General features: G+C 36.2%; 1 protein-coding gene across 6 annotated transcripts in view; it reads left to right on the top strand.

Moving 5' to 3' along the window:
- CACNA1D (calcium channel, voltage-dependent, L type, alpha 1D subunit) overlaps positions 1-27,105 on the top strand; it is a 194,392-nt gene that overhangs the window by 57,186 nt on the left and 110,101 nt on the right. For all 6 annotated transcript variants that reach the window (XM_014943228.1, XM_014943231.1, XM_014943232.1 and 3 more), the window contains exons 4-7: positions 9,344-9,483; positions 13,020-13,162; positions 14,590-14,742; positions 16,102-16,298. In XM_014943228.1, the coding sequence (XP_014798714.1) occupies positions 9,344-9,483; positions 13,020-13,162; positions 14,590-14,742; positions 16,102-16,298 (633 nt within the window). The remainder of the gene's footprint in view (positions 1-9,343; positions 9,484-13,019; positions 13,163-14,589; positions 14,743-16,101; positions 16,299-27,105) is intronic.

A 27,105-nucleotide genomic window follows, 5' to 3' on the forward strand; every position in this document is an offset into this window, starting at 1 on the left:
ATGTTATTTACCAATCACACCTTCTCAGTATAGAAGCGTCTTATACACATCAGGTATTGCATTCAGTGCTTTCCGTGAGAAATTCTAGTGATGATCTGATATTAGGAAATGTTAAACAAGAAACTAAGAACTAAATACGTATTTCTCTGATCAGTTTTCTTAGCATTGTTATCTGAGATAAGGGATTTACATCTCCTAGAACTTTTTAAAGCCCTGTCCCATTGAGGAGGTTTGTAACAAATCATTCTATAGTTTTTGAACTGACAAAGGCAAAGAGCTACTGTAGTCACATACCTGACAGATTAATGAGTAAGGTACTGTAATGAAATTATTCTATCGGTTTTACCCAATTCTTTTGTAATCAAAGTGGAAATTAGATTTGCAATCAGATGGATAAATCTAGGGCAAAAAACACCTACTCAATGAATATGTCATTGTTCTATTTCGCAGCTGACACTATCAGTGCAGAACATAACTACAGAACCAATCTGTTCTCCATATTGTTTTAATTTTTATCTTTTTCTTTACAAAAAGTCCTTGGCATTCTTAAAACACAGCACTGGAGTGTAATATAGCTGTCAATTAATAGTTAACCCACAAAAATGTTACCTCTTTGGTCTTTTCACTTCCCTTTCATTTGGGATGATATATTCCTTCAGAGCGACTTGAAGAAAGCTCTCATGAAGTGTCTTCTGGAAAATAATCTGGCTGTTGGGATAGACTTTTGCTTTGGCAAGCTCACCTATGTAAAAGCTGAGCACAAAGTGACTGTTAACTAACATATGAGAGCCACATTTAGAACTGTATTAGTAAAAGAACAAAATAAACAGATTGAAAACTATGAAGCGATCAGAAAGTGGACATATGAAAAGGTGGAGATAGGCTTAAACCCAGGCTATTGCAGTATTGCCTGAATAGGTTGACTACGTTTTTGACGGTTCTTTAAGAAACATATTTATGTAATATCAATATATATATTTTTAAATTATGGTTAGCAAGAAGATGGCAATGTGCTCACAGAAAATATGGGGAAAACTCATATAGGAATCTTTCTAGAGCAGATTTTTTTCTTGTATTTTTTTTTTCTTGAAGGGATGAAATGCATTATAGCTTGCTGGGATTTAATTACTGAGATTTTGGTCTGGAATTTTTCTGGTAAGGAAAAAAAACTATTTTGGCTTTTGGAGATTAGGTTTTTTTGCCCACTTTGTTCTTGTTTTTTAGTTTGTGTTTGAATGTTCTGGGAAGTCTATATCTAAGAAATGCTTGTTGAACACAAAAAGTGGGCTTCTTACTAGTCTTCTAACATTTGAATATTTTCCAAGTTCCAACGTATACATATAAAAAAATTCAGTCAACAATTTATTGCTCTCAGTATTCCTGTCTGTTTTCTAGTCATGGATTTCTGCATGGTCAGAGGTGAATTTATAGAGATTAGTAAATTCTCCTGGTTTATAAATTCTGAGAGAATTTGAAGATGTTTACTAAGTATCTGACACCTACCAATGTTCTCACCCCCTTGGTTTCTAGCCAAAACCTGCTATCTTCCGAATAAAAAAAAAAACACTAGCAAATAACAGAATATATTTAACATTAATCTAATGTTTTATGGCTAGATGTAGGTTTAATTCATCACTAGACACTGACTCTAGTCAATTGTGTAAGGTAAAATTATGTGACAATGTGACAGTATACATAAATATTGTCTTTTCTACTTTCCTTATTTTGCTGACCTTATTCTCTTGAGTATCATCAATTAGTGGGTGGCAGAAAGACACCCAAGTAATTTGGATTCTATTCCAGTTATATTCTTTATTGCTTACTTGGCCTGCTTTCTGTTGTGCAATTCAGATTATTTGGCATACAGTGCTCAATCTTCAATAGGAGTTGTATGGATTTAGGATTGAAACTCACATGTCACTACCTATTAGAAGTTCCACAATTTACCTTTCACACTTTGTAAGTATATAGTCAATGCGAAGTGAATTGGTTCATTGTCCCTTTGTAGGGGACCGTAGATGTAAAAATTTATGGGGGGGGTATCTTACAGTTCTAGTCATATATGAGGCAATGTCAAAAATCATGTAATTTACCTTGTTCTTCAGAACAGTATGAAACAGAAAGATAGTCTGTGCCTCTATAAGGGTGTGGAAGGGAGTGCAAGTAGTATTTAGTAATATGCACGCAGAATGGTTATGTCTGTTGTTTGCACCTAGATGTTATTCAGCAGAGTTCTGTATTACCTGTCAGACAGCAGAGAGAGTTCTGCCTAAATATAGCATAGGAAAAAACTAGACAAAGAACTTGTATTTTTCGTACTTAATGTTATGAGAGGAAAATAACGTATGTAGCGTATGTACTAAATAGAGATTTTACATGAACAAAACCAGCATGGATCCACACGGATGCCTATAATCGGTATGAAAATTTGTCATTTGGATGCAACATGTTCCAATTTGTACAAATACTTACAGAACTGAGGTGTTTAACTATTATCTCCATTACTGTGCTATTTACAAGGTGAAGTGGAAAATACACAATTAAAAGTATGAGAAGCAATCACACTCAAAGATGAAATGCAGGTCTACAGTGCATTTAGAGGAAGTGATTACAGGAAATAATGGAAAAAGTAATCAAAGTGTTAAACATGATCTGCTTATTCATCTATCTCTGGCTGCCAGAATGTGTCAGATGAAAGTATAGGCATTACTGCTACCTAAAACTCTTTGAAGGTTGAAATACTATTTCAGTGATGTAAGTGATCCAAATGCTACTTCAGACTACATCGATTAAAAGGGACTTTAAGAAACTTAATTATGCTTAATCTTAATTACACTTCATTTTAATTACACTTCCATGTATTGCTTGCACATCCACTTTGTTCATTTGCTGTGCTCAGTATTTGAGATGTCCTACTGCACATTTTTTTCTTGCAAGCATAAATGCCCACTTGAGATCTTGGGGATAGAGCTATTGTTAATTGGGCCTATACCAAGTGATTGTGAATTCACAGTTCAAATGAGATTAAAAGATTGTGTCCTCTTTGGAAATAGTGAAAATTCTGCGAGTAAGATTTGTTGCTTGGCAGTGGCACTAGGAATGTGAAATCCCTTCAGTTTTATATAAAATGGGTTTAGGAATGTTTATGGTGTGTAGCACCTACTTAGTTGTACTCCTAAATCTGGAGTTTGCATTTGGTATTGACTTTTAAGTACTAACCTTGCTATCAGATGCACCAGCACTAACTGCCAAAGTGTCTGCAGTAGAATGAATGATGGTGTCCTATAAAGAGCCTCAGAAGATTGGAGATATTTCTGGGCCTAATGCCAAAACCCTGCCCAGAGCTGCCCTGGATTTTATATGTGAGCCAATATATTCATTTCAGTTTCATTATACCAGACTTTCACAACTAAAGATAGATTCCTTACACTTTTTGTTGTTGTTACTTTTGTAAATTCAAGAATGTGCTGGGACTCTGGCCACTGGACCATACTATAAGAGTTTGGAAATGTATTCTCAAAGTTTACCAAAACAGACTTCTGGATGCTGAAGACATAAGTTAGTATATGAAAGCAGCTTAGCCATATCAGCACTTTTCCACTAAATTGCTTCTGAATTTCGAAAAGACCTACTTGAATCTTTGTCCATACCTTCATAAAACATTTTTCTTTAGCATATATATCTTGGTGGAGTGCCTTTTTTGATAGCTTTTCAGCAGTTGCTGTATAAGGAGTTTCTCAGCTGGAAACCTAGTCACTAAAAGTGGAATCCATATGAGCAGCTAAATGATTCTTTAAAATACAATGTCTACACAAGCTGTCTCCTTTTCCCCACTGGAATCCTAGTCCTCAGGAATTCTGAGGACTGTCCAGCTCTTTGTACTTTGAGATGGGACGTGTGTGTCCTGGGGACAATCCTGGTCAACCATAAAATGGTCTCGTGTGCATACAATGTCACATGCACTTGAAGTATGGAAGCAATGGCTATTGGCCCATGTCTGTATTAAAGAAGTATAATTATAATTAAGAAGTAATTCTGATCTCTGATGCCCAGGAAGTAGAAATTAATATGAGAAGACTAAATTACATAGCTTAATAGATTAAGGTTTTGCAAATTAATGACTTTATATTTTGAAACCATTATCTTGTGAGACATCTTAAGTTAAATGCAGAGTTTTGGTGCATCACACTACAACATGTAACAGTAGCTTTGCATATTTCTTTCAGAGATTTTGAAAATATGAAGATAATAAATGATGACTAATGTACACCATCTGGCAACGGTGGTGAAAAAAAAATGTAATTTCTTCCTGAGCAACAGGGTTTTTGCTAAGCTGATTTACTTAAAATAAGAAAGCAAATGCATTTTTTTGCTGAGAAAATGATGTTCTAATGACTTCACTGAAACTGGGTGGATAAGGGCAGCCTTTGTTTTATACTCTATGATCAATATCAAAGTAGAGCTCATTGGTCTCTGTCAGAAAAGCAATATATCTTATCTGTCCTGTTGTTGCATTGTATATGCAGAAAAAGATGGCTGAGACTTGGAAGATTTTGAGCAACATTAACAAACGTGTTGGACAGTCTTGTAGGAATCAGCCGCCTGTAAAGAGAGATGACCCAGCTCTGTGTGCTATCAAATCAGTGAACAAACTACTATTAATCTATACAGCCATAGGATTAGATCCTTAGTAATACAGATATATTTTTGTGCTTCATAACTTCTTAAGATTTACAGCTGGCAGTTTTTTTCTCTGCTACTTTTGTGATGCAATATCCTACTAAATGCAATAGTAGATATTAGAACTTATGTACAATTTCTAATTTAATCTGTGCAGTTTGTTAGAACCAAAATTGTCTTCTTACTTTCCTTTAATACAGATTTTGTTTTTCAGGCAGTCACTCAGTCTCATGTATTTCCTTATTTTTTGTTTGGTTGTCTTATTTCTTAGTGTTCCTACTTCCATTTTTAGTGAAATAAAAAAGCTCACTTAAAGATCTCAACTTGTTTGAACAAAGCAAGATGTGCAGGCATAGTTTTCTCCATTATAGAGAAAAGAAAGCAGATAAATGTGTGCGTCATAAACTCTTAGAACTGCAATCTTCAGTCTGTATGCTTAAATTATCTCTTACTGCTTTAGATTTATTTTTATGTAGCAGCCCTACCTCAGCAACTCTTCCAATAATACTGAAAATGGTGTGATAGATGTAACTTTATTTAGTCTTGAGTAACGTTTGCTTAAACTCTGGATGTGCTTGGTGATGTATGGCCTACAGATGTATCTTTGTTGCAGAGTCAAAAATTGATGTCCGTACTGACTGGCAAGGAATGATGAAAGTGTGAGAAGGGACTGCCAGTACCTTCCTGAGAGTGAGCGGGTTGTTAACTTTGCAGTTTGTGTTAGAACATCTGCTGGCTGCCTACTTATTTAAAAAAAAAAAAAAGAAAATCTGTAAATAAAGCACAGCCTGTACTTTGAATATTGTTAACTACTAGGCCAAATCGTTCATCTGGCCTCTGTGGAAGACACAAATTGTGATTTAAAAAAAAAAATAATTTAAAAAAAAATAGTGCAAGAGCATGTGCAGTGGTTTAACCCCAGCTGGGTGCTAGGACCACACAGCCGCTCGCTCACTCCCTCAGTTGTGATGTGGGGGGAGAATCAGAAGAATAAAGTGAGGAAACACTTGTAGGTTGAGATAGGCATTTTAATAGGCAGAGCAAAACAAGAAATTAATACACTGCTTCCCATCAGCAGGCAGGTGTCCAGCCATCTCCAGGAAAGCAGGGCTCCATCTAGTGCAAGAGCATGTGCAGTGGTTTAACCCCAGCTGGGTGCTAGGACCACACAGCCGCTCGCTCACTCCCTCAGTTGTGATGTGGGGGGAGAATCAGAAGAATAAAGTGAGGAAACACTTGTAGGTTGAGATAGGCATTTTAATAGGCAGAGCAAAACAAGAAATTAATACACTGCTTCCCATCAGCAGGCAGGTGTCCAGCCATCTCCAGGAAAGCAGGGCTCCATCATGTGTAGTGATTACTTGGGAAGGCAAACACCATAACTCCAAAAGTTATGGTGGTAACATTAACATGTTATGGCGTTAACATAAACATAACTCTCCCAGTTGCTTCTCCTTCCTTGAGCTTTATATACAGAGCATGACATCATATGAAGTATGATGTAGTATTTCTTTGGTCAGTTGGGCTCGGCTGACCAGGCTGTGTCCCCTCCCAGCCTACTTGTTGGCAGGGCAGTATGAGGAGCAGAAAAGGCCTTGGTGGCTTCGCAACAACTGAAAACATTTGTGTTTTACCAACACCAGTTTCATCCTGAATTTAAAACACAACCCTATACCAACTGCTGGTAAGAAAGTTAACTTTATCCCAACTGAAACCATGAAAGCATGAAAAGAAAAAGGAAGGAAAAAAAGGGAGGGAAAATTAAACACTGGAAAATAGGCCTCTTTGATTGTAGATGTATAGAAATATCTGCGTTCCTTTTCTCAAGATTTTCAAGAAATGGTGGCTCTTGGATTGCCCTGTGGCTACTGTTACAAAACATCTTTCCTTTATGGCATTGGCTGCGTTAATGACATCATCCCTGATTGTATCTTTTATCCATTGTGAATATACATTTTTAGGGGCAAATTCTGGAACCAGGCATGTATATGCTTTACAACAGGGAACAAGGAGGGAAGAAAACAGTTCCATTCTTCACAAAGAGGAAATAAAACTTCCCCAGTGTCCAACGTTATGTAGAATGCAGGGGCTTTTATATGTTGAAAGTGTAGGGGTTGTATGTAGTTGCATGTGCCCTGAATCTATCTATACTTTCCTTATGATCATGCAAGAATTATCAGAATCATATCAGAATAATAGAAATTACAGAACTGCTAACTGGGAGAGACCTCTGGAGGTTATCTAGTCCTTCAACTCCTGGCAGGACTGTCACCAGCACTAGATCAGGTCAGCTGTACCTTTGCCTGCCTGCATCTTCAAAACTTCCTGCTTTGAAGCTGCATGTTCCTGTCTACACTAGTCCTTTCTCAGCCCATTAGAACAGGCATTGGAACATTATTTGAAGGAGAGTAGTGAAGGGAAAAGGTGCTTTTTAGGATAGAATCTGATAGGTTGATGGGTGGAATTAAAATACGTGGACATGATGACCCAAGAGGTCATCTTGGCCCAGAAGATCCCATCCAGTGCTGTGTCCTATGTTTCCTTTATCTAAAGAGCTGTTGAAATTTTGCATATATGAAACTTCCTCTCTCTTTTGTCTCACCTTTTCTTTTACTACTATGATTTTGAGATGTATTTTGCCCATAGCAAACGCCAACCATAATATTTTTTGTCTTCCTTATGTTGCCTTACATTATTTATCTTTCTATATCCAAGCTGCAGACCTAGTTATGTGCAAGGAGACAGAAATAGCTGTTGCTGTGAAATGTGTACAGGGTAGGATTTGCTTGAATTTAAGCGGTTTTGCAGTATGTATCTCAGGAAGGCTGATAATTCATATTATTGTAACCTCTGTGGTGCTCCCTACCCAAAGAAATCTGATGGCTTTTGGTGCACAAACCATTCACATTTCTTCTCTGAGGTCACTTCACTCTTGTTATCCAGTAATTATTGGTGATAAATTAAGTAGAAGGGACAATTTTGAAATAAATATTAAAAATAATTCTGGAGAATGGGGTGAGGAGAAGGAGGATCTCCATCAGTTTCACTGGGCCAGAAGATCTTATGCAAAATATAATGCAGCTGAGGAGATGCTGCTTTGGGTGAAGCTCTGAAGTGTTTATGAAGTGTCCTCAAAGCAGAGGAAAAAAGCCAGGAATATGGGACTGAGCTGTGCAGAGAATGAGATCCAGGAATCCTTGCTTTGCACTAGGAGTAAACGTTACCTCTCATTGTGATCCCAGGGTGCTGCTTGTTGGAATTGAAGACCTGGAGAGAAGTATCTAGTTTATTTATAAGCCTCTATGTTTATTAAGCCCCTAGTGTCAGATTCATAAATGGGTATATCACAGCATATACATAAATAACCTTAAATGGCCGTTTCAAGGGGAAAAGAAATCTAGCCTCCCACATTAAAGACTTTCACATGAGAGTATAAAGATCTTTGTTTAAATTGCAAATGACCAAGGCTTGAGGTTTTTTTTGGTTGTATGCGAAAGTGCCCAGTTGTGTAACAAATAACAAATACATAGTTTTGTGGGTAATGTCTGTGCTATATTTGCGTATCTGATAGTAGAAGATTGTAATCCTTACTGAGCAATTACAGTCTGTATAATTGATGCTGTGAGCAACATCATGTGTTCCTGAACAAGTTAAAAAAAAATTAATCATTCTCTTTGTGTCTTTTATCCTGTGCTCTAATATTTGCATAGCAACAGATAACTAAACAAAGTATCATACAAAGGGATGAAATGATGATTTCTGAAGGTAAAAAGAACAGATGTGTTCACTGATCTGTCTTGATAGCAGTGCCGTTTATGATATATCCAAATCAAATATGCTATTACTATAGAAAGAAACCACCACAAAAAATGTTATCTAATTAGCTAGGAAAAGAGATTCAATGTATGACTCTTCTTAAAGTAAGAAGTTTTGTCAAATGAAGAAACTTAATAATGTTTAAAAAAATGATTGAAACAAAACTAAAGTTGGAACTTCAGTGATACAAGGTGGTGATATATTAACTTAAAATTTCTTTAAGCTTATTAGGGTGGTTTAAAGAAATTCTGGTGATGTGGAAGGAAGAACAAGTCAATGTAAACTTCCATGTTGCGAAGAAAAAGTTGCAAGACAGTGTAAAATTAAATGAAGACCCTCTTAATTAGCTCATAACCTTTTGAATCTCCTTAGTATGGGATAACACTGTCTCAAACTCCCTTATTGGGTAGAACTCTGTGGGTGCTAAATAAAGGGTGACGTAATGAACAGGCAAAATAAGTATACCACTGCGTGCCTTTAAGGATATTTCCAGGGCCCTGTTCCTACAGCATTTTCTGGTGTTAATGAATGCAAAGAATCCTATTGACCTGGAAGGGACTATTTGCCTAAGCCAAATGTACAGTATACTTCCATGTTTGCAGAAATAGAGCTTTTTCTCTCACAGAATGTGAAAATGGGAAAATCTCATGCAATTATGTAATTATAACCTTGTCTGTACAGCTGTCATTAAGTGCTATGCAATTAAAACCTGTAAAATAAACTGCCGTGAGGTATTATATCTCCTTAGTTCTGATCAATACAACTGAAATAGTTACTGCAAATTCTAACTAGTGAAAGAGCTATTAAATTACATTGTCTTTCATTGTACTTTTTTTGTCTTTTACAGGAAAAAGTAGAATATGCCTTCCTGATAATTTTTACAGTTGAAACATTTTTGAAGATTATAGCATATGGATTATTATTACACCCCAATGCATATGTTAGAAATGGATGGAATCTATTGGATTTTGTAATAGTAGTAGTAGGGTAAGTAACTTAATCTTCATTATACAAAGATTGAAAATCACTTTTACAGTGAAGTAGGTATAGGTCTGTTTGCCTTTAAGTGATGGCCTATGCTTGATTTCTGTTCCTTTGGAGTAAAAGAATGAACTGAGTGAAAAATTGAAAAAAAAGGCCTAAAAGTTTTCAATGCTATCTGTGGCTGCAGGCTCTGTCACACAGTCAGCTTTATAGCAAAAGTTCCCAGGGACTTCTGAGTTCTGCCGAAAATTTTCCTTGATTGTTGTCTTGCAACACCTTTTCCCTCTGATTTTTTGCAAGGTGAACTCCTGATGTGCGATAAAGGTTCATCTGTTTACATCCATACCTTATCTCATTTATTTGTTTATCCATATACTGCAGTTATGGTGACTTCAGTCTATTCTACAAAGACCTCTGGGAAAACCCACATATTTTGAAGTAGAGGCGAGTGGTTAGGGGAGACAGAGTTAACTGAGTGATTCCTTGACCTTCCCAAAATCTGGGGAAAATTGAACACCTACGTAGTTTTGTTTGGGGTGCTTCTCCTCAGGGCCCAGATGTATATGATTTATATGATTTTGGCTTCCCCGTGGGAGAATGTATACTAAAAATTGCTAAAAATGCTTGCCTTTTTTGGTTGGGTTTTTTTTGTTTGTTTGGTTTTTTTTAAATCCTATGTGCCTTGTACCAGGAAACCCTGGAGATTTTGTTCTGCTCCTCAGAGGAGGCACTGCTCGGGCCCAGAAATTAGAGTGTGCTGCTCTTAGCTCATGCCATTACATTAAGGGAAGAGAAAAAGACTCAAAGTAAAGGAATTTGTGGTAAAGCATTACATTTGAGCAGAATATTATGGATACCCAATTTATACCTATTTGATTCTGAGGTAGTAAATATTACTGAGAAGTCTGTATTTGGGCCAGTTGGTTGGCATTTGAGCAGTTTTGGTTCAGGACTGAAATTTGTATATAAATAGATTCTTCGTCAGATCAGGTCATTCTCAACAGATTGGCCTCTGTGCCTGAAGGGGAAGCTTGGTGGGCAGGTGTGGAGACGATCGCTCATAAGAGCTCTATTTTCTTGCCAGGCAGCCACTTGAATAGACCTCTTCGCTCTTGTCAAGTGACCATGGAGTTACAGTAACCCTGAAGCAGTCTAATTAACATGACCTCTATCTTTGTCTGTGTCCTAAATACATGATAAGTAAAAAATTTTCCATTAACTCATAAAACACTCATTTATTGGAGGCTAAATCTAGTTAGGTCAAATGCTCACACTGAATCCAAGGAATATATGGAGAGAAAAAAGGACAACGTCATATCAAATACCTAAAATACCACACTAAGATTTAAATCCTAGCTCAAACCCAAAAGTTTTGGAATATAAATTACTATGTGGTTATCATCAGTCTACCTGGACAACAAGGTGGACCCTTCATAACATGTCAGGCATTGACAGAACCAATCAGTATTTTTGTTCTTGCACTCCGTGAGCAATATTTTTGTTTCTTCTTTGAAGGAGAATACAGTCCACATAAGTAAGCAAGCAAGCACGCGCGAGTCCATTTATTTAATTAATACTTAAAAGCCCAGTGAAAAATTGATTTTCATATATAACTCAATGTGGATATGGAATCACTTCTGGATCTGATTCTATTTGACTAGTTTCATTGTGAAATTTCATTATGTATTTTTATAGCTTTGAAACAGCTGCCATGATGTCCTATATTGAATGTATTAGATGAAATTTGCTTCGTGTGCTTTCTCAGCAGAAGCTATAGCCGTCCAAATGCATAAATCTCAATTATACCAAAAGAAATCTCTAGTAGCAAAATGGAAGCATGTATAGAGACTTTTTTTCCACAACATCAAATTTGTCATTTAAACTTTGGTAAACTGTACAGGAATATAAATGTCAATTTAAATAGTGATAAAAGAGATCAATGGTTTTATATCCTTATAGCTATGGCCTTATAGAATAGGCATAAATTGATAGGGCTATAGGCATAGCTGTGAATGTGAAGTTTTGTCCTGTCTTTGTCACTTCTCTCTGAAACCAGTCACAGTATGAATTGCTTTCAGGGCAGTCTACTGCTTGCCTACATGCTATGCCACATAATTTCCATAGATTTCTGTGAAAGAATAACTTCCTGGTAGAGAAAACATTCATAGCACCTTCCTATGCCTGTAGCCCTCTGATTTTCTGAATGATGTATGGACTGACAGACTGAAAACAGCTTCTCTTAATTTGGGGCTTGATTCAGAAGTCTGTTTAATCATGTCTGTCTTTAGAGCATGAATAGTCACTCTGAAATCATTGAGTTGGCTCATTTTCTTAGAACTATGCTTCTGTTAAATTACAGGGGTGAATCAGGACCTGAAATATTAAATGTCTGGATTGCTATGGTTATAGCAGCATGTAGATTGCTGGTATTTATTCTAAATTCTGTAGTCTTCATGGCTGGGTTTCACTCTGAAGGGGAATGAAGCAGGATAGGGATGGGTATTGACTGGTACAGGTCAATTCCTTACTGTGGGGAGAAAAAGTCTCCAATATCCTAGTTTGAGCAACCCATTAAATGTTACATGATTTCTAGCAACTGTCCAGCATGACAGAGTTGTGAATTGGAGTTGTGAAAAATTTTCTTCACAAAACCAGAAACCTGCACATTTCAGGAGTCCTTTAGAAGTGTGAAACATTTTTCAGGATTACAGAACTCTATTGACTTGAGAATCCTTTCAGTAGAAGTTCAGTTTTGCAACTACTGAACTACAGATTCTGTGCAAAGGATAATATGGTTTGCATGGTCTAGTCACAGTCTAGAAAACCACGTGTCTGAAATGCAGATCTAAACTAAAATAAACCTAAGATTAATTTGCACTTCAACCACTCGCATCACTATGAATTGCTGCTAGGAATGGGAAAGAAAAATAAAAGTCTTTTCTTCCAAAGTGTTCTAATGAATGACTTGTTCGTTTCTGCAGTGAAGAAATACAATATAATAAATGAGTCATCTGGGAATATTTTTATCTTCAAAGATATTATGTGTAAGAAACAAATCTTTTTGGTGTTATTAAATGTTGGACTTTTAATTATTTTTAGTATGTTTAGATTTTGCTGACTGTATTTAGAATATTGAACTGCAGTGTCACTTGGAATTCATATATTCCACCAAAATTTAAAACAGATGGTTTCTTGTAATTTTCTATTTCATTCTAAAAAGAAGACTAATTCTCCAAACTTTATAGCTGAAATGTTTGAACAAAGAAGTGACGAAGTACCTTCATTTACCTAAAAATAGCAGATTGTGTATAAAAGCAGAATGTTAATTTATTGGATACTGTGTGGTCGTTGCTCTCTGGAGGGATTAGAAACTATTGCACTTCATAACTCTTTCTGTCATGATTTAATGTGTAAATATACCTCTCCTTTTGACATTTGAACAGCTTTTCAGAATTCTCTGTAGTTCAAGTAATTTTCTAATATCTTTGATTGCATGATAAATGGATGGTGATGACCTTACCCTTCATCTCATTTTCTAGATTATTTAGTGTAATATTGGAACAATTAACCAAAGAAGCAGAAGGTGGCAGCCACTCAGGTGGCAAACCTGGTGGCTTTGATGTCAAAGCCCTAAGAGCCTTTCGTGTATTGCGACCTCTCCGGCTTGTATCAGGAGTGCCCAGTAAGCTCTTTTCTATTCAATTCCATTGGAATGAATACTGTAACTGGTCTGATTATTTAACTTTCTTGTTCCAGACACTAACAGAAATGAGATAATATAAAGTTGATTTTTTTATTATCTGGTTATGTATATAAAGTGGGTTTCAAGATGAATGATAAAACATTTCAAGTTGAAGAAAGGATTGTGAATTCATTCGGTGTATGATCTTCTTACACAGTTCAGTAAGCAGACAGGGGAATACACTTCCTTTTTAGAAGCTTTATATAAAAGTAAATTACATGTTAAAATGCAAATACACCAGAAGAAAACCCCATCAGATTTTTTTTTAATTGCAAAACCCTCCAGATCTGAAAGTGTTGGTGGTCCGAAAATAGTTTATATGTTGGTAAGTGTATGCCAAAGCACATTACACATTTCATATATCCTGCCCCCTCCAATGCACATGAATGCCTTCTGTTTATCTCAGAGCTAACAGATAAATTAGGAAACTTAAAAAGTAGAACACTATTATTTAAAGAAAATAGTTGCATTTTCTGATAATCTTTCCTGTTTTCTTTTAATACGTTATTTATTACTGAAGCTATTTGGACAGAATAAGAGGTTCACGGCTTTCAATTCAGCTCTTTCCAAGACATTCAAAAGAATCCTAATGCTGTGTTTATTATATCATAGTCTGTTACATGGAAAGGATCGTGATGGTATATATTTAGCAAAAGAACTTCAGTGAAGAAAGAAGCAGTCTTATGAAATGTCAGAAGGGAAGTCTATTAAAATAAAAATGAGCCATATTTTGTTCTCATTGGTACTGTGGCAGCTTCATTAGTCTAGGATTTATTTCTTTTGGTAAGACCAAAATTTGGCTAAATATCTAATTAAGGAGAAAAGAAAAGAAAAATGAAGTAGTTCTGAAAGTGGCGTGCGGAATAAATGATGAAAAAGTAAGTTTGTTCAGAATAAAAATGTGTTTTCCCAGGTAACTGTACTTCATTTATCTCTCCAGATGAAAAGTACAGTTCTGCATTTGGCTGAGCATACATATTCTCAGGACTTGCCACAAAGTTGTGGTTGTAGTACAGAACTTCTTAAAGGTCATATAAAATGACTTACAGCCACACACTGACTACATGCTCTTTCTTTCTAAAGAGCAGTAAGTTCTTGTGACATGTTTCAACCATTGACTTCTATGGCATAACCTTTATTAGCAGAGGAAATAATTAGACTTTGACACAAAGTCAAATATTTATGAAGTATTTTATATTACAGGAACATTTTGTGGCTCTGAGCAGTAGAAGTTTTGGGTTTTTTTTTTTAAACTGATCCACTCTGCATGCCTGTATCATTAATTTTCTATAATATGTAATTTTAGAAAATTTGGTCTTAAACATAGAAGTCTGGTTCATATCTTGCATCCTCTCTTTTTCTTTTAGGTTTACAAGTTGTCCTGAACTCCATTATAAAAGCCATGGTCCCCCTCCTCCATATTGCCCTTTTGGTATTGTTTGTAATCATAATCTATGCTATTATAGGATTGGAACTTTTTATTGGAAAAATGCACAAATCTTGTTTTCTTATTGATTCAGGTAAGTAATGAAACTGTTGATGTAAATAAGGGACTAATTCTGTTTTCTTTCAAATCTGTGGGATTTTAGTTTGAAATGGAACAGGGGCCAAAGCACTAAAAAGCACTCACAAATTTTGGAAGAGTGCATTAATTTAAAAAAAAAAAAAAACAAAAACCAAAAACAAGTAAACTAGTTGGAGACTGGTACATGGTCTGAATAGGTTTTCATTTCTGAAATGTGTAACTGAAATCTCAGCAGTGAGAATAGTAAGAGTGACTATCCACAAGGGACAACTCAGTAGTTTTTTCTAATCTGATACTGAAAAGCCTGCTAGTCCTATTGCAGGGAAGATGTACCCTCCTGAGCTCTGGCAGCATCTCTCCTTCAAGATCAATCCAAGATGATTCAAGGATTGGAGCATCTCCCTTGTGAGGAGAGACTGAGAGAGCTGGGACTCTTTAGTCTGGAGAAGAGAAGGCTGAGGGGAGACCTTATCAACGCCTACAAGTATCTCAAGGGAGGGTTGAAGGAGGAGGGAGCCAGACTCTTTTCAGTGGTTCCCACTGAGAGGACGAGGGGCAACGGGCACAAGTTGGAACAGAAGAGGTTCCACTCAAATATGAGGAGAAACTTCTTCACGGTGAGGGTGACAGAGCCCTGGAACAGGCTGCCCAGGGAGGGTGTGGAGTCCCCTTCTCTGGAGATTTTCAAGACCCGCCTGGACGCAGTCCTGAGTAACATGCTCTAGCTCTAGGCAATCCTGCTTCAGCAGGGGAGTTGGACTAGATGATCTCTATGGTCCCTTCCAACTCTAGAAATTCAGTGAAAGATTGTGGCAGTGTGGTAAGAAGTGTAGTTCTGGAATAAGCAATGAAAGAAAATGATGTTCCTCCATCCAGGTGAAATGATGAAATGAAAGTGTTGGTTATTGGTGAATTTTGAGGGAGTGAAACATCATAAGGGAGTATCTGATGGCTAAGCCTATGTTTCTGTCAGCTCAGTACTGAAGCAGTCTTTACTGTGTAGGAAGAATTAGTCCAGACCTCTTTCCTTGGTGGTCCATATTTAGTACGAAGTAAAGAAATGGCAGTGAAGAAAAAAAAAAGTTACCAAGGGGAGATTCTAAAAAGATAGGCTGTATTACTACATGCTTCTTTCCACTGTTTAATTACTCAAGCTCTTTTATACAATCAGTTTTGATTCAGCCTTATTTTAAGGCTGCGAGACCCAGATGTTAGAGACACTAAAAGCTGCCATAGGTTGCCCTTCTCAGCATTCCTCAGGTTGGTTCCAACTGGGTTGGTATTTCTTCATGTGAAGAGTTAACTCACAAAAATTTGAGAACTGAAAGTTCTGATTTTTATGATCTCTTTTCAGATATACTAGTTGAAGAAGATCCAGCACCTTGTGCATTCTCAGGGAACGGTCGTCAGTGTGTCATGAACGGCACTGAATGTAAGGGTGGATGGGTTGGACCAAATGGAGGCATAACCAACTTTGATAATTTTGCATTTGCAATGTTGACTGTGTTCCAGTGTATAACCATGGAAGGATGGACTGATGTGTTATACTGGGTAAGTTCATAAATCACTGAGCTTTGTTTACTTTTAAACACATTTAAATGTTCAAATGAGAAATAGACTGTGTTTTACAATACTGTCAGGGGGAAACCTTGGTGAGTTTTGAAGGAGACGAGCTCAGCTGCATACTTTTTCCAGTCACAGCATCTTACTGGACTCCTCAGGCTAAAAAGACATTTTAGAAACAAATTTATTCATTGCTTACTTTAGTGGATTTTTTTTTTTGCCTATTCCATTTGGATAAATGTGGTATTACATTTATATCCTTTGGACTAGCATTTTTTCTGTGCAAGCCTAAGGTTTTTAAGTATGTCTTTTCTGATTAAGCTTAAGAGCTCTCTTTTCGCAGTATTTCTGCAAAATAGTTCACAATATTAACATAAATTAGAACAAAGCAAGCTCCCAACTGTCACTGCTTGCCGTGGGGACTGCAACCCATTTGTTAACCATTCAGAAACAACAAATCGCAAGAGCTGTGAGCCTGATATTGTCTCTATAGAAGCCGCAAAAGGTATTTAAAAACCTAACTGTTGAAGCCCCCTGCCTTTAAGTGTTACTCTAGCATCAGGTATAAAACCTTGTTGTGGTTTAACCCCAGCCAGAAACCAGGACCATGCAGCCTCTTGCTCACCCTCCATTCCCCAACTCCTGAAGGGTAGGGAGAAAAAGAGGGGAAAGGGGGAGAAAAAACCCCTTGTGGGTGGAGGTGAAGACAGTTCAATAGAATAATAATGGAAAAGGAAAATAACAGTCATGGTAAAAGAACATACAAGATACAAGTCACTCTCACCTTCCTGTGAGTTGGCTGCTTGAACCGAGCAGAGATCATGGATTTCTCTCTGCCTCAGCCAAACCCCATTTATATACCAAGCATGATATCTATGGTATGGAATATTCCATTGGCTATTCTGTTATGTCTATGCTCCTTCTTAGCTTCTACTGGATGCTGAGTATAAACATCACTTAGCAACAACTAAACCAATTTGCATTAATGACATTCCTTTCATACCAAATCTGAAAACAACACAATCACTAGCAAGAAAATTAACTCTATCTCAGCTGAAAGCAGGACAAACCTCCACAATCTTGCAGCACAGACAGACAGTTGGACCCAGACTGAAAACCTGAAGATATCATTAGTCCTGATTTTACAAATAATAATGGAGGAAAAAGAACACACAGATTCTTAAAGGACTAGGGTCACCTAAATATGCAAGTAGACACTTCTCTGCCTAGCACCATTTCAATCTAAGGACTTTAAAGTCTTTTGTGAACTTTAAGTACCTAAATATCTGATGTGAGTGATTTGTCCCGGGTCATTCAAGAAGTCTGTGGCAGACCCTACCTACCATAGCTGCTGAAAATCAATGAGAATATTCTATACTACTTGGTACTCAGCAGTAAGTCTTTGCAGCAATTAGGACCTTATAGCAAATATAATTCTAACAGTTGAAATATTGGAAAATGTTTATGAAAGAAGAAAACTGATTACTAGTAAGGATCAGTATTAGCAATCTGTTAAAAATGCATGAGCTATCTCAAGGTGTATCTTACTGGAAATATACTCTAGGTTACATTGCTCTCAGCAGCTTACATTTTTAACATTTTCAAGTTTGTCTGGTCAAGTGGGACTACTTAATATTAGTACGTCTGTTGTGGAGTATTGGATGCAATTAAGAATGTAACATTACCCAGTGAATGAACATTTCATTCTATGTGGGCATTTGTTGCAAATCAAGGTGAAATATACTGTCGCTAAAAAATGTAACACCAAACTTAGTCTCAGATAAAATCCATGATACTAGAATATAGAATAAGGAGATGTTTTTTAGGTGTTGTCCCTGTAAAGATAGTTAAGATGGTAAAATGGCATTCTTTTAGCATTAACAGACAAAAAAATTAGCAAAATATGAATCTCTGCTTCCACTGTCTGTTGTCAGAGATAGAAAAGTGGCTATAATAAACATGCAAATCTTCAATACTAAAGAGTTGTCTAATAACACATAGCTACATATAGGCTAATGCATTGTTTCTCATAGTGTAGGTTTATCAATTCTTTGGGTTTTGCTCTGCAACTCTTTCTAATTTTCTTGAAGAGACTGAGTGAATGTAGCATTAGTATGTGCTTGATACGATTTGTGTTTGTGATGACAACACTTATTTTTATTCCTCCTGAAAGTAAAGGGAACATTTGCCATGATTCTTTAGAAAAAATATACACATTTAACATCTTCAAGGCAAAAGTATGCTCACGTTTCAGTACCTGATAATTCCTCTAACCATTTTTTTCAAAGAAAATCAGTGTAAAAACTTTGAGGAGTTACTGTTTTTAGAATATGATTGTTACAAAAGATATAGAAAAAATTTAAGCTGAGTTGGCTCAGTATTAATAATTTTTTGCCCTAAGAATTAATGAGCTAATTGATCTGATACATCTTAAGAAATCTATGTAGAATCTCCATTGACAGCACAAGAAATAAACCCATTAAAATAGGGTGCTGAATATTGTCATGATCAGACAAAATGCAAGGCATAAGAAAAGTAAAAATTCAAGTAATTCAAAACTACACAAGAGTAATTCATTTCTCTGTAGCAAGTTCCTGATGTAGAAGATATTTACTGGTACAGAGGTGTCAGTTTTCATTTTATTACAAATGATACTGGGATTATTAGACAGAGAAGCAAATTGACCTAGTGAAATATAATTAAAGTCAGATATTCAAGTGGCTTTGGAATCTGTCTTAACTGACTTTTATACAAATAAATTATAGATCTGAATTCTTTCTATCTGTAGACAGACTTCCCATTGTCAAGCTGAAATTACTTGCTGAGGACAAGAGAAATGATGATTTATATGTTTTCATTTCACCTCTGGATTAAGCTGAGGTGGATCTAGCTATTGGTAGCTAAAAATTTGAAAAGATTTTCTTTTAATTGCAAATTGTGAAAACATGAGGGCTTTACCAGATTGTAATAAAAATGTCCAATGAATCTAAGGAAACCATTTTAGCTAGAGGTGCATGGGTTTTATGGGTTGCTTTTTACTTAGAAATCTGTTGATGATACACAGACGAAATAAGTTTTATACAAAACATAAATAAATAGTACCAAACCCACAAATATTAGAAACTGCACAAAATTCTGATTTCCATTTGGTCATTGTGTGAACAATAAAATTAACTATGTAGGCTTATCTCTCTAGCAGGTGTAACCTGAGTGGGTGAAATACATGCAATATTTTGCATCATGTTATGTGGCGTTCTGTTAGCAAGAATGACAACTGAAAATGACAGCTTCCAGTAACACCAGCACAGCTCGTTGTCACCTGGTTAACAACAGTAAACTCAGATTAAAAATTCTCCAAGCATCAATAATGATTTTTCTCCTATGCATATCTATTATAGACTGAGGGCTTGATCCTGCTACTGCTAGGCACCCTTCAGATCCTGGTGACTCACATGGATGTCCTGCTGCTCACCAGCTTGCATCTGAATGCCATATGTCCTTTGGTTTTTTAGTGTATCTTCATCTGGCTACTTTTCTCTCTCTAACTTATGTGTAACGCACTGGATAACATGTATTCTGTATTTCATCCGCAAAAAACATGACTGCTTAGTGCCAAATGCTAGACTTGACTATAGAGGTTAAGGGTTAGTGTCCTTGTTTTCACCAGCCAGTGCAGCACATGTGTTCCCAAGTTGTATAATACGTTTGTGGCTGCACATCTGTACATCTTCTCCATTTATTCCCAGTCACAGTCCTTTCTGTTTGCTCTCTGGCCCTAGCTGAAGGCTGATGCTATTAGTTATGGATCCCAGTGCAGTCCTTGTTATTGGCAAAGTGGCAGCCTCGATGTGCCCAAGTTTTTAATGCTCTGGCTCACATTCTGAAGCTGAGAGCATAGTATTCTTTGCCTCATTTACAGTTTATGCTAGCAAGCACTCAAGAATTACAAAATCTGAGCTGGCATTTGCATGTCTGGCTCTAGATTTTTTCCATGTCTTTCAGACATCTACATTTATAGTCTATTAATGGCAAACACGTATTGTGTAAATTGCTTTTTATTTTTAGCTATTCCCCTTGATACGTAGGAACACACATAATGAGCAGCTGTACTTGCCAGTAAAACCCCCAATTTTCCTGTGAGTACCAAAATTATCACATTTAATTCTTCTTGTTTTCACCATAGTGAAGTTATCTTGAGTTACTACGCTTGAATAATCTACACTGGCACTACTGTAACTTGAACGAGAGATGGGAAGGGCCTTAGTGAACCAAACTACTGTGTGATGGGTTGCCAGAACAGTTGATTAAATGATGGAGCAACTGTATTAGTGGCTACTGAATTTTACTAAGTCAATTTTATGGACAGGCATGGCATTATTAGCTCAAATGCTAACAGCTCCTCAGTTCTCTGACACCTAGATAGGACTATTCATGTTGATCTTAGAGATTTTTGGAGATTGAAGCACTGAAGTCTTATATGGTTTTACCTATTAATCCACCGACTGATATTTAACATGATATTATCTCATGGATTCTTGTTTAAAATATACAATTCATTATCTGAAATGTCTAAACAATCTAAAACACATCTAAAACTTGGATAAGGTTTGAGGAAAGGGGTGTCAGGGTTTTTTCACATACCCTTTACTAATATGTCAATTTCTTAAGACTGTGTCCTTTACTACTGTTTGATAGTAACATACGTTATCATCAAAGAAATACTTCATAATTAGTCTGCTTTTATAACAAAAAGAAGCGTGCACCTAGAAATCTGTTTTTTGCTTTAGAAATTAAGCTTTGTGTGCCCCAATATACTCCTTGAAACATCTTAGAACAGTTGAAGAAAATCAATAATTTTTTGTAGTACAGTGTGTTTTGGCTGCACTGCACTTTTGTGTCTGGTATGCAAGTGTCTACACAGCCATTGTATTAATGTTACTGGAAGTAACATACTAAGGTAGAAAAAACTGCATCAATATTTCTTTGAATGTATTCTATAGCCAAGTACAAGAGCTGTGGCTTCCTTCCTAGCTCTCCAGTAATGCAAGACGACTTTATTTATTGTGCATAAACTAAAAGGTAGAAAATCATTGCATGTTTGTTTTCTAACCAGATGAGAATTTGAAAGAATGATTATAACTCTCATATAAACTTACACATAGAAAAGAAAATAATTACAAAGCAGTCTGTTGATTCTTCAGAATGTCAATCAGATGATCAGGAACTCAGACAATCTTCTAATCACTTTTTAGAATGTTCCTAGTTCAAGAATCTTAAAGGACAGCCTACTCAGGAGAATTATAAGGGCATATAGTGTACTTGAAACCAGCTGATGTGCAGCCAAAGATTTTTCCTAAGCACAAGCAAATATTTTGCAAATATACCTCACAAGAAAACCCTTTGGCTCAGGTACAAAATGTATCATTAGTCCATAAACAAAAAGCTGCAAAGTATGATGACAGTTTTGATAATACTTCAAACAGAGTGCTGAGTAGAAATCTCTAAAAAAAATCTTTCAAAAAACTGTCAAATAAGCAATAATATTTGAACTTTCAATTAAATGATTAAAAACCAATGGGGAAACCAATGGGGAAACCAATATGCATATAGAGGGGAAACAACCGCTCTGGGGGATTTAAGTCATATTAGTCACATGGCAGCTGCGGAATGGAGACCATGTTATTGCATCCAAACAGTACTTGTCAGCAGTGAATTTCAGCTTACACTCTCAGAGAAGTCAAAGGATGCTTGACAGCTTTTTTCCCTTTTGTATGTCAGCTGCAAAGATTTAGCAAACAATGGTAGAAATTGTAAGGGAATAGGTTAGAAAAATCTTAGAAAATACTTTATTTCTGCCTTTATCTGTTTTGTTCTAAGGATAGCTTAATGCTATTCTCGTAGCGTCGCTTGACACCACTCACAGGTCATCTAAGGGAGACTCTTCAGTGAAATAAGGCAGCTCATCCCCAAGGGCATTGATGTGCTGTATGCACAGTGCACCCAGCCTTTGACTACATAGCCAGAAATTTAACACATGAAATCCAGCTGGAGAAAGAGTGATAGAAATTGTGGATGACAGGATTAATATATTGCATAAATCACACTTAGGAGCCAGGAAGTGCAGGCAGGATTTTTTTGAATTTGCGTGTTAATTACTTGAATCCAATTTCATGTTACAATCTAGCTTAACCCCCTCATCTTTTAGTTAATGATTTGTACTAATTACTTTTTTATGTCCTCTATATATATATATGCATATACTCTAGATATAAAAGGCTCCAAATCAACCGATTTTTCATTGGAAAGAGGCAAGACTTAAATTGCCAATAAATTCGAAACATCAGTAAGAGAAAAAAAGGGAGTGATCAAATTCAGACATCCAAACAGACCTGTCAAGCCAAGGAATAGACATATTAAAAGTTTGAATTGGCATTGAAAGGAATGATCATATAAGTTTTTTCAAATGAACGTCTTAACACAAAGAACCCACCTGAGGAGAATTTTAAACTACCAGACAGGGAAATCTTTCCCGTGAACTGAACCTGATTTGCTTTGACAAGATACCTCGTATCTTAGTCTTAGCTGACTGCTGACCTGTACTGCAGTCAAAGCATAGAACTAATTTCTTGTCATAGATCATTGCAAATACTCAAAAGAACATATTATTTCTTCCCAGAAAACTTAAATAAAGTGGATAGAAACTGGATTAGAAGTAGGCTAGACTTTCTGTAGTACTAAGAACTCTGCTAGTTGAATAGCTAGAGTTTCTTCCAAAAACTTTGCCACAAGAAGCAAACAATCCTTTTACAACCATCCTAGTTCCCAGATTGTCCCAGGATAGCAGTTTAGTAGATCTGTTTAGATCTACCTTGAATATTGGGGTTTTGTTAATTTTTTTCTAAATAAACTGAGGTAACAATTTTGCATCATCAATCCAAGTAGTACATGTTATTGTGCTGCGTTTTTTTGTATCCAATTCATAGGAGATGCTAAGCACATCTGATTAGTATACAATCTTGTATGGTATATGTATAGGCAGCATAGCAGATATGAAAATAAAAAAGGCATTTAGTATACATCACTAGAGTGGATACTATTCCTCTATGCATTTTAATACAGCGTAGCTAAATATTTAAAAATAAAAACAGTGTTCGTCACATTAGTTAATTCATTTCAATGGTTTTTTGAGCCGCCCTTAGATTTATTAGTGTATCTCAGCTTGTTTCTCTGCTGGCACTACAACAAAGTCGAGTCTGGCCAACCAGAAAAATGTCAGGGAAATCTGCTTTAACTCCAGAACCCAGAGAAGACTGAAGATAAAATTACATACTTTTACAAACCAGCTTGGAGGCTGCTATGCTTCAAGCACAGGCTGTTTTAAGCCAGCTCTAAGTTAACTCTACTTCAGCCCAGAATATCTGAGGACAAAACCTTTGAAGCTAGAAGACTTTGAAAAGCTGTCTGGTATGCTCCAAAATGAGTAGAATAAATAGCCTGTGTTTTGGGAACCTACATTGTATGCTTCAAAGAATGCAGGATTAGTCCCATTTCACAACATACTGATTTCTGAAGGATTTTTACATCCGTCAAGAAACTGAGTTTGTCAGTCTTAATAATTTTAAGATGGTTACGTAGATTGTAGGTAACAATAAATAAACCCACCAGTTGTGTGTTACATTGGAATGTTATGGAAGCAGGAAGGTAAAATTGAAACCAAAGGAACTAAGTAATTTAAGAAATTAAGCGAGTTCGAAACATTGTCAAAAATAATTCAAAATAGATTCGTGCATCAGTGCATTATATCTATAGTAGTACAAATGCAGAATGAGAGGTGTTACTGTATTGGTTTATCATTTCATCATATTGCCCAGTTAGAGCTTAAATTAATCGATATGTATAAAGACCTTGTAAGAAATTTTAGTAAGCCAGTACCAGGTGTACAGAAAAGTAAGACCTTGATCTGCAATCAGTTGCATATGGGGATTTTACTCAATTACCACAGATAAACGAGACATCTTAATGATTTCTAATTGATGTTTTAGATCGGAGTGTGCCATCTGCTGCTGTGTAATACTAGTGGTTATGTTTGCTGTAAATTTGGCTTTCTCCCTTTTTCACTTCAGAGTCTTGGTCTCTGATCATCTACACTTTATTGCACTGATTGTTGACTCCAACTACAGCACAGCTAACAAGATAATCCACTCCAAATGCTAGATGAGGCAGTTTCAGGCCATACCAACTTTGTCTTGTCAGCTCTAGATAATTCTTCAAGACTTTGCAGACTATGCAGAAGCATATCCATGTAAATACAAAGAGCCAAACATATGATGAAATTAATTATTCTCTACCAATTTAACTTGCATAGAGCAATCTGTCTCCAGATCTGGTAGCACCAACAGCGTGACCTTTTACAAGAACTTTTGAACTGTTAGTTACTGCGTCACTCATGAAAGGGATAGGAAGAGCTTCAGAGTTCAGTGTAAAATTCTTTTCTAAGAATTTAGACTGTTTAAACACACTAATCTAACATCTTTGTGAAAGGAGTAGATAAATGTCAGAGCATAGCCAAAAGTGGTATCTCTGGAGAAATAAGTGTTTTTAAACACTTAACTGAGCAGTACACATCTACAGTTAGGGTGAATGTAGTGATATGAATTAAGTGATATGAAAAATACTTTGTCTTTCTTATCATCCATCATCTCCTCTATCCTCTGGTTGGCGTGATGGACAAACTAATTAGAACTGAAATCCAACCAGTAAGACTAGATCTGGAAAAAGGCACCAAGAAGGGGAAGAAGGATGGTACTTAGGGAATGTCTTGACAATAGGTATTGGATGCTAAAACCTTAATGGACTCAAAAAGAGATGGGCCAAGTCCATTGAAAGCTGTTAAATATGACACCTCCTGTGGTATGGTGCATCCCTCACCCACAAACTGTGGGAGTCCTGCAAGACTTTTTGCTGAGGATTTGAGTTTCGAGATACCTCCTAAATTTCCTGGTGTTACTTTAGTGTAATTCAGGGGCTTTTACTGTTTATGTTTCTTACTTGCAACTTCCAATGCATCTGGAATTTGTGTCTTTGTAACTCCTTATTCTGCACTTTGGGTGAGAAGTCAGCATTAATCCTTGCAACTGAAAATAACTTGTTTCTGAGGATGGAGATTTTCCTGTGCTCATATATTAACCAAGCTCTGCCTCAATTTATAATCAGAAGATAAATTGACTCCTTTAATCTTTCTTTAATTGAAAGTTATGGAAAATGCCACTTGACATGCTTGAAATTAGCAGCTAGGTTTTCCAAAAGGAAAGGACTTCTTTTTATACTTTCATCTCTGGTATTAATGCAATCAGAAATATTACTTCATGAATAGAAATTGCAATACATTACTTGAATAGAGTTTAAATGTCTCTAGAATTAAATGGTAAAATTCTTTAGTAGATGCAGTTTCAGGCTGTTGCTTTTAGGAAATCAGTCTTAGATTAGTGCCAAGGTGTTCTACTAGTTTAAAGGTTCTTGCTTTAGGGATGCTTTTGAATTGGTTCAACATCTGCCCAAACCAAAGCATTTCTTCTAGCACTTGTTAGTTGCATTTTCCAATTTTTACGTCACAGGGTATTAGTCCTAGATAGATTAGCCTACAACATTGGGCTTAAAATCAAACTGCATAAACGAGAAGGAATTTTTTTCATATGTTACACACTATGAAGTGGATGAAGAAAATGCAAATGGCAGTTGTTTATGCTAATAGAGCCTTTATGACAGAAACATGGAAATTTCAGCTTTACTCCTGGGTTACTAAGTTAGCACAATGCCTGGCTTCTTGAATGTGAGCAAAAGATCTTTTTGAGCAAAAAGAGTGTATCAAGTCAGATTGCAGTGATTCCCAGAGCTCTTCTTCCTCAAACTAAAATTGCAAATATTAATCTTTCAGGTTTTTAAAAAAGATTTATAGCAGGAAGATGTTGGCATCAACAGCAGATGAATTAATGCCTTCACTCTGAACTCTGGGGACTTGCAAACAACTATTTGCTAATGGTACAGTTCAGTTAGATGCAAAATGCATTCATATGTATTTGAGATTTAATCAAAACTTTCACTCTTATGAGCTGTTGTTAGAAAACCACTTTGTATCATATGAATTATTTCTATGAAGACAACTCATTTCTAAAGTAATAAAATAATTATGAATATGCATTTTAAAAATACATTGAGTAAATTTTGTTCCTAAAGCTAATGCCTACAATTGAAAGAAGATGTAAAGGGCAGCATACACGGGAATGCAGCTGAAATTCAGTCTGGGCTACAGAGCATTTTACAAAATACTGGAGCGTCTTCATTGTTAAGACTTCTCAAATTTAGGGGACTTCTCTGAGGGAATGGGCATGATTAAAAAAAGGCAAAAAACAAACCACCCCAACTGATCTCCTCAGCATAGGCCCCTGACATGCAAAGTATTGCTAGAGGTATTATTAGTACAGGAAACTAACTATAAGTCTCAGTATAATGGCAGCACTATGAAAGACTTTATATTCCATATGAATGTGCTGATACAAAATTGGACTATGGAAACTTGGGATCTTTTAAAATTGGAGGTAATAATCTCAGCCTTTCTGAATGGCTGTAATTCTCCATTTTAATTTCTCCAAAGTCTAGTTTTATTAGAATTAAGAGGAAAAAATCCAAATCAAATATATATGTTGCAGGTTTTTTTTATTTTTCTAGCAAGTCTAAGTGATTTTAAGTTACTTTTGAGTACTTCAGTTCAATTACTAGAACATTTTAAAAGATGATT

The sequence above is a fragment of the Calidris pugnax genome, unplaced genomic scaffold (assembly GCF_001431845.1).
Source record: "Calidris pugnax isolate Ruff unplaced genomic scaffold, ASM143184v1 scaffold128, whole genome shotgun sequence".
Taxonomy (NCBI): Eukaryota; Metazoa; Chordata; class Aves; order Charadriiformes; family Scolopacidae; genus Calidris; species Calidris pugnax.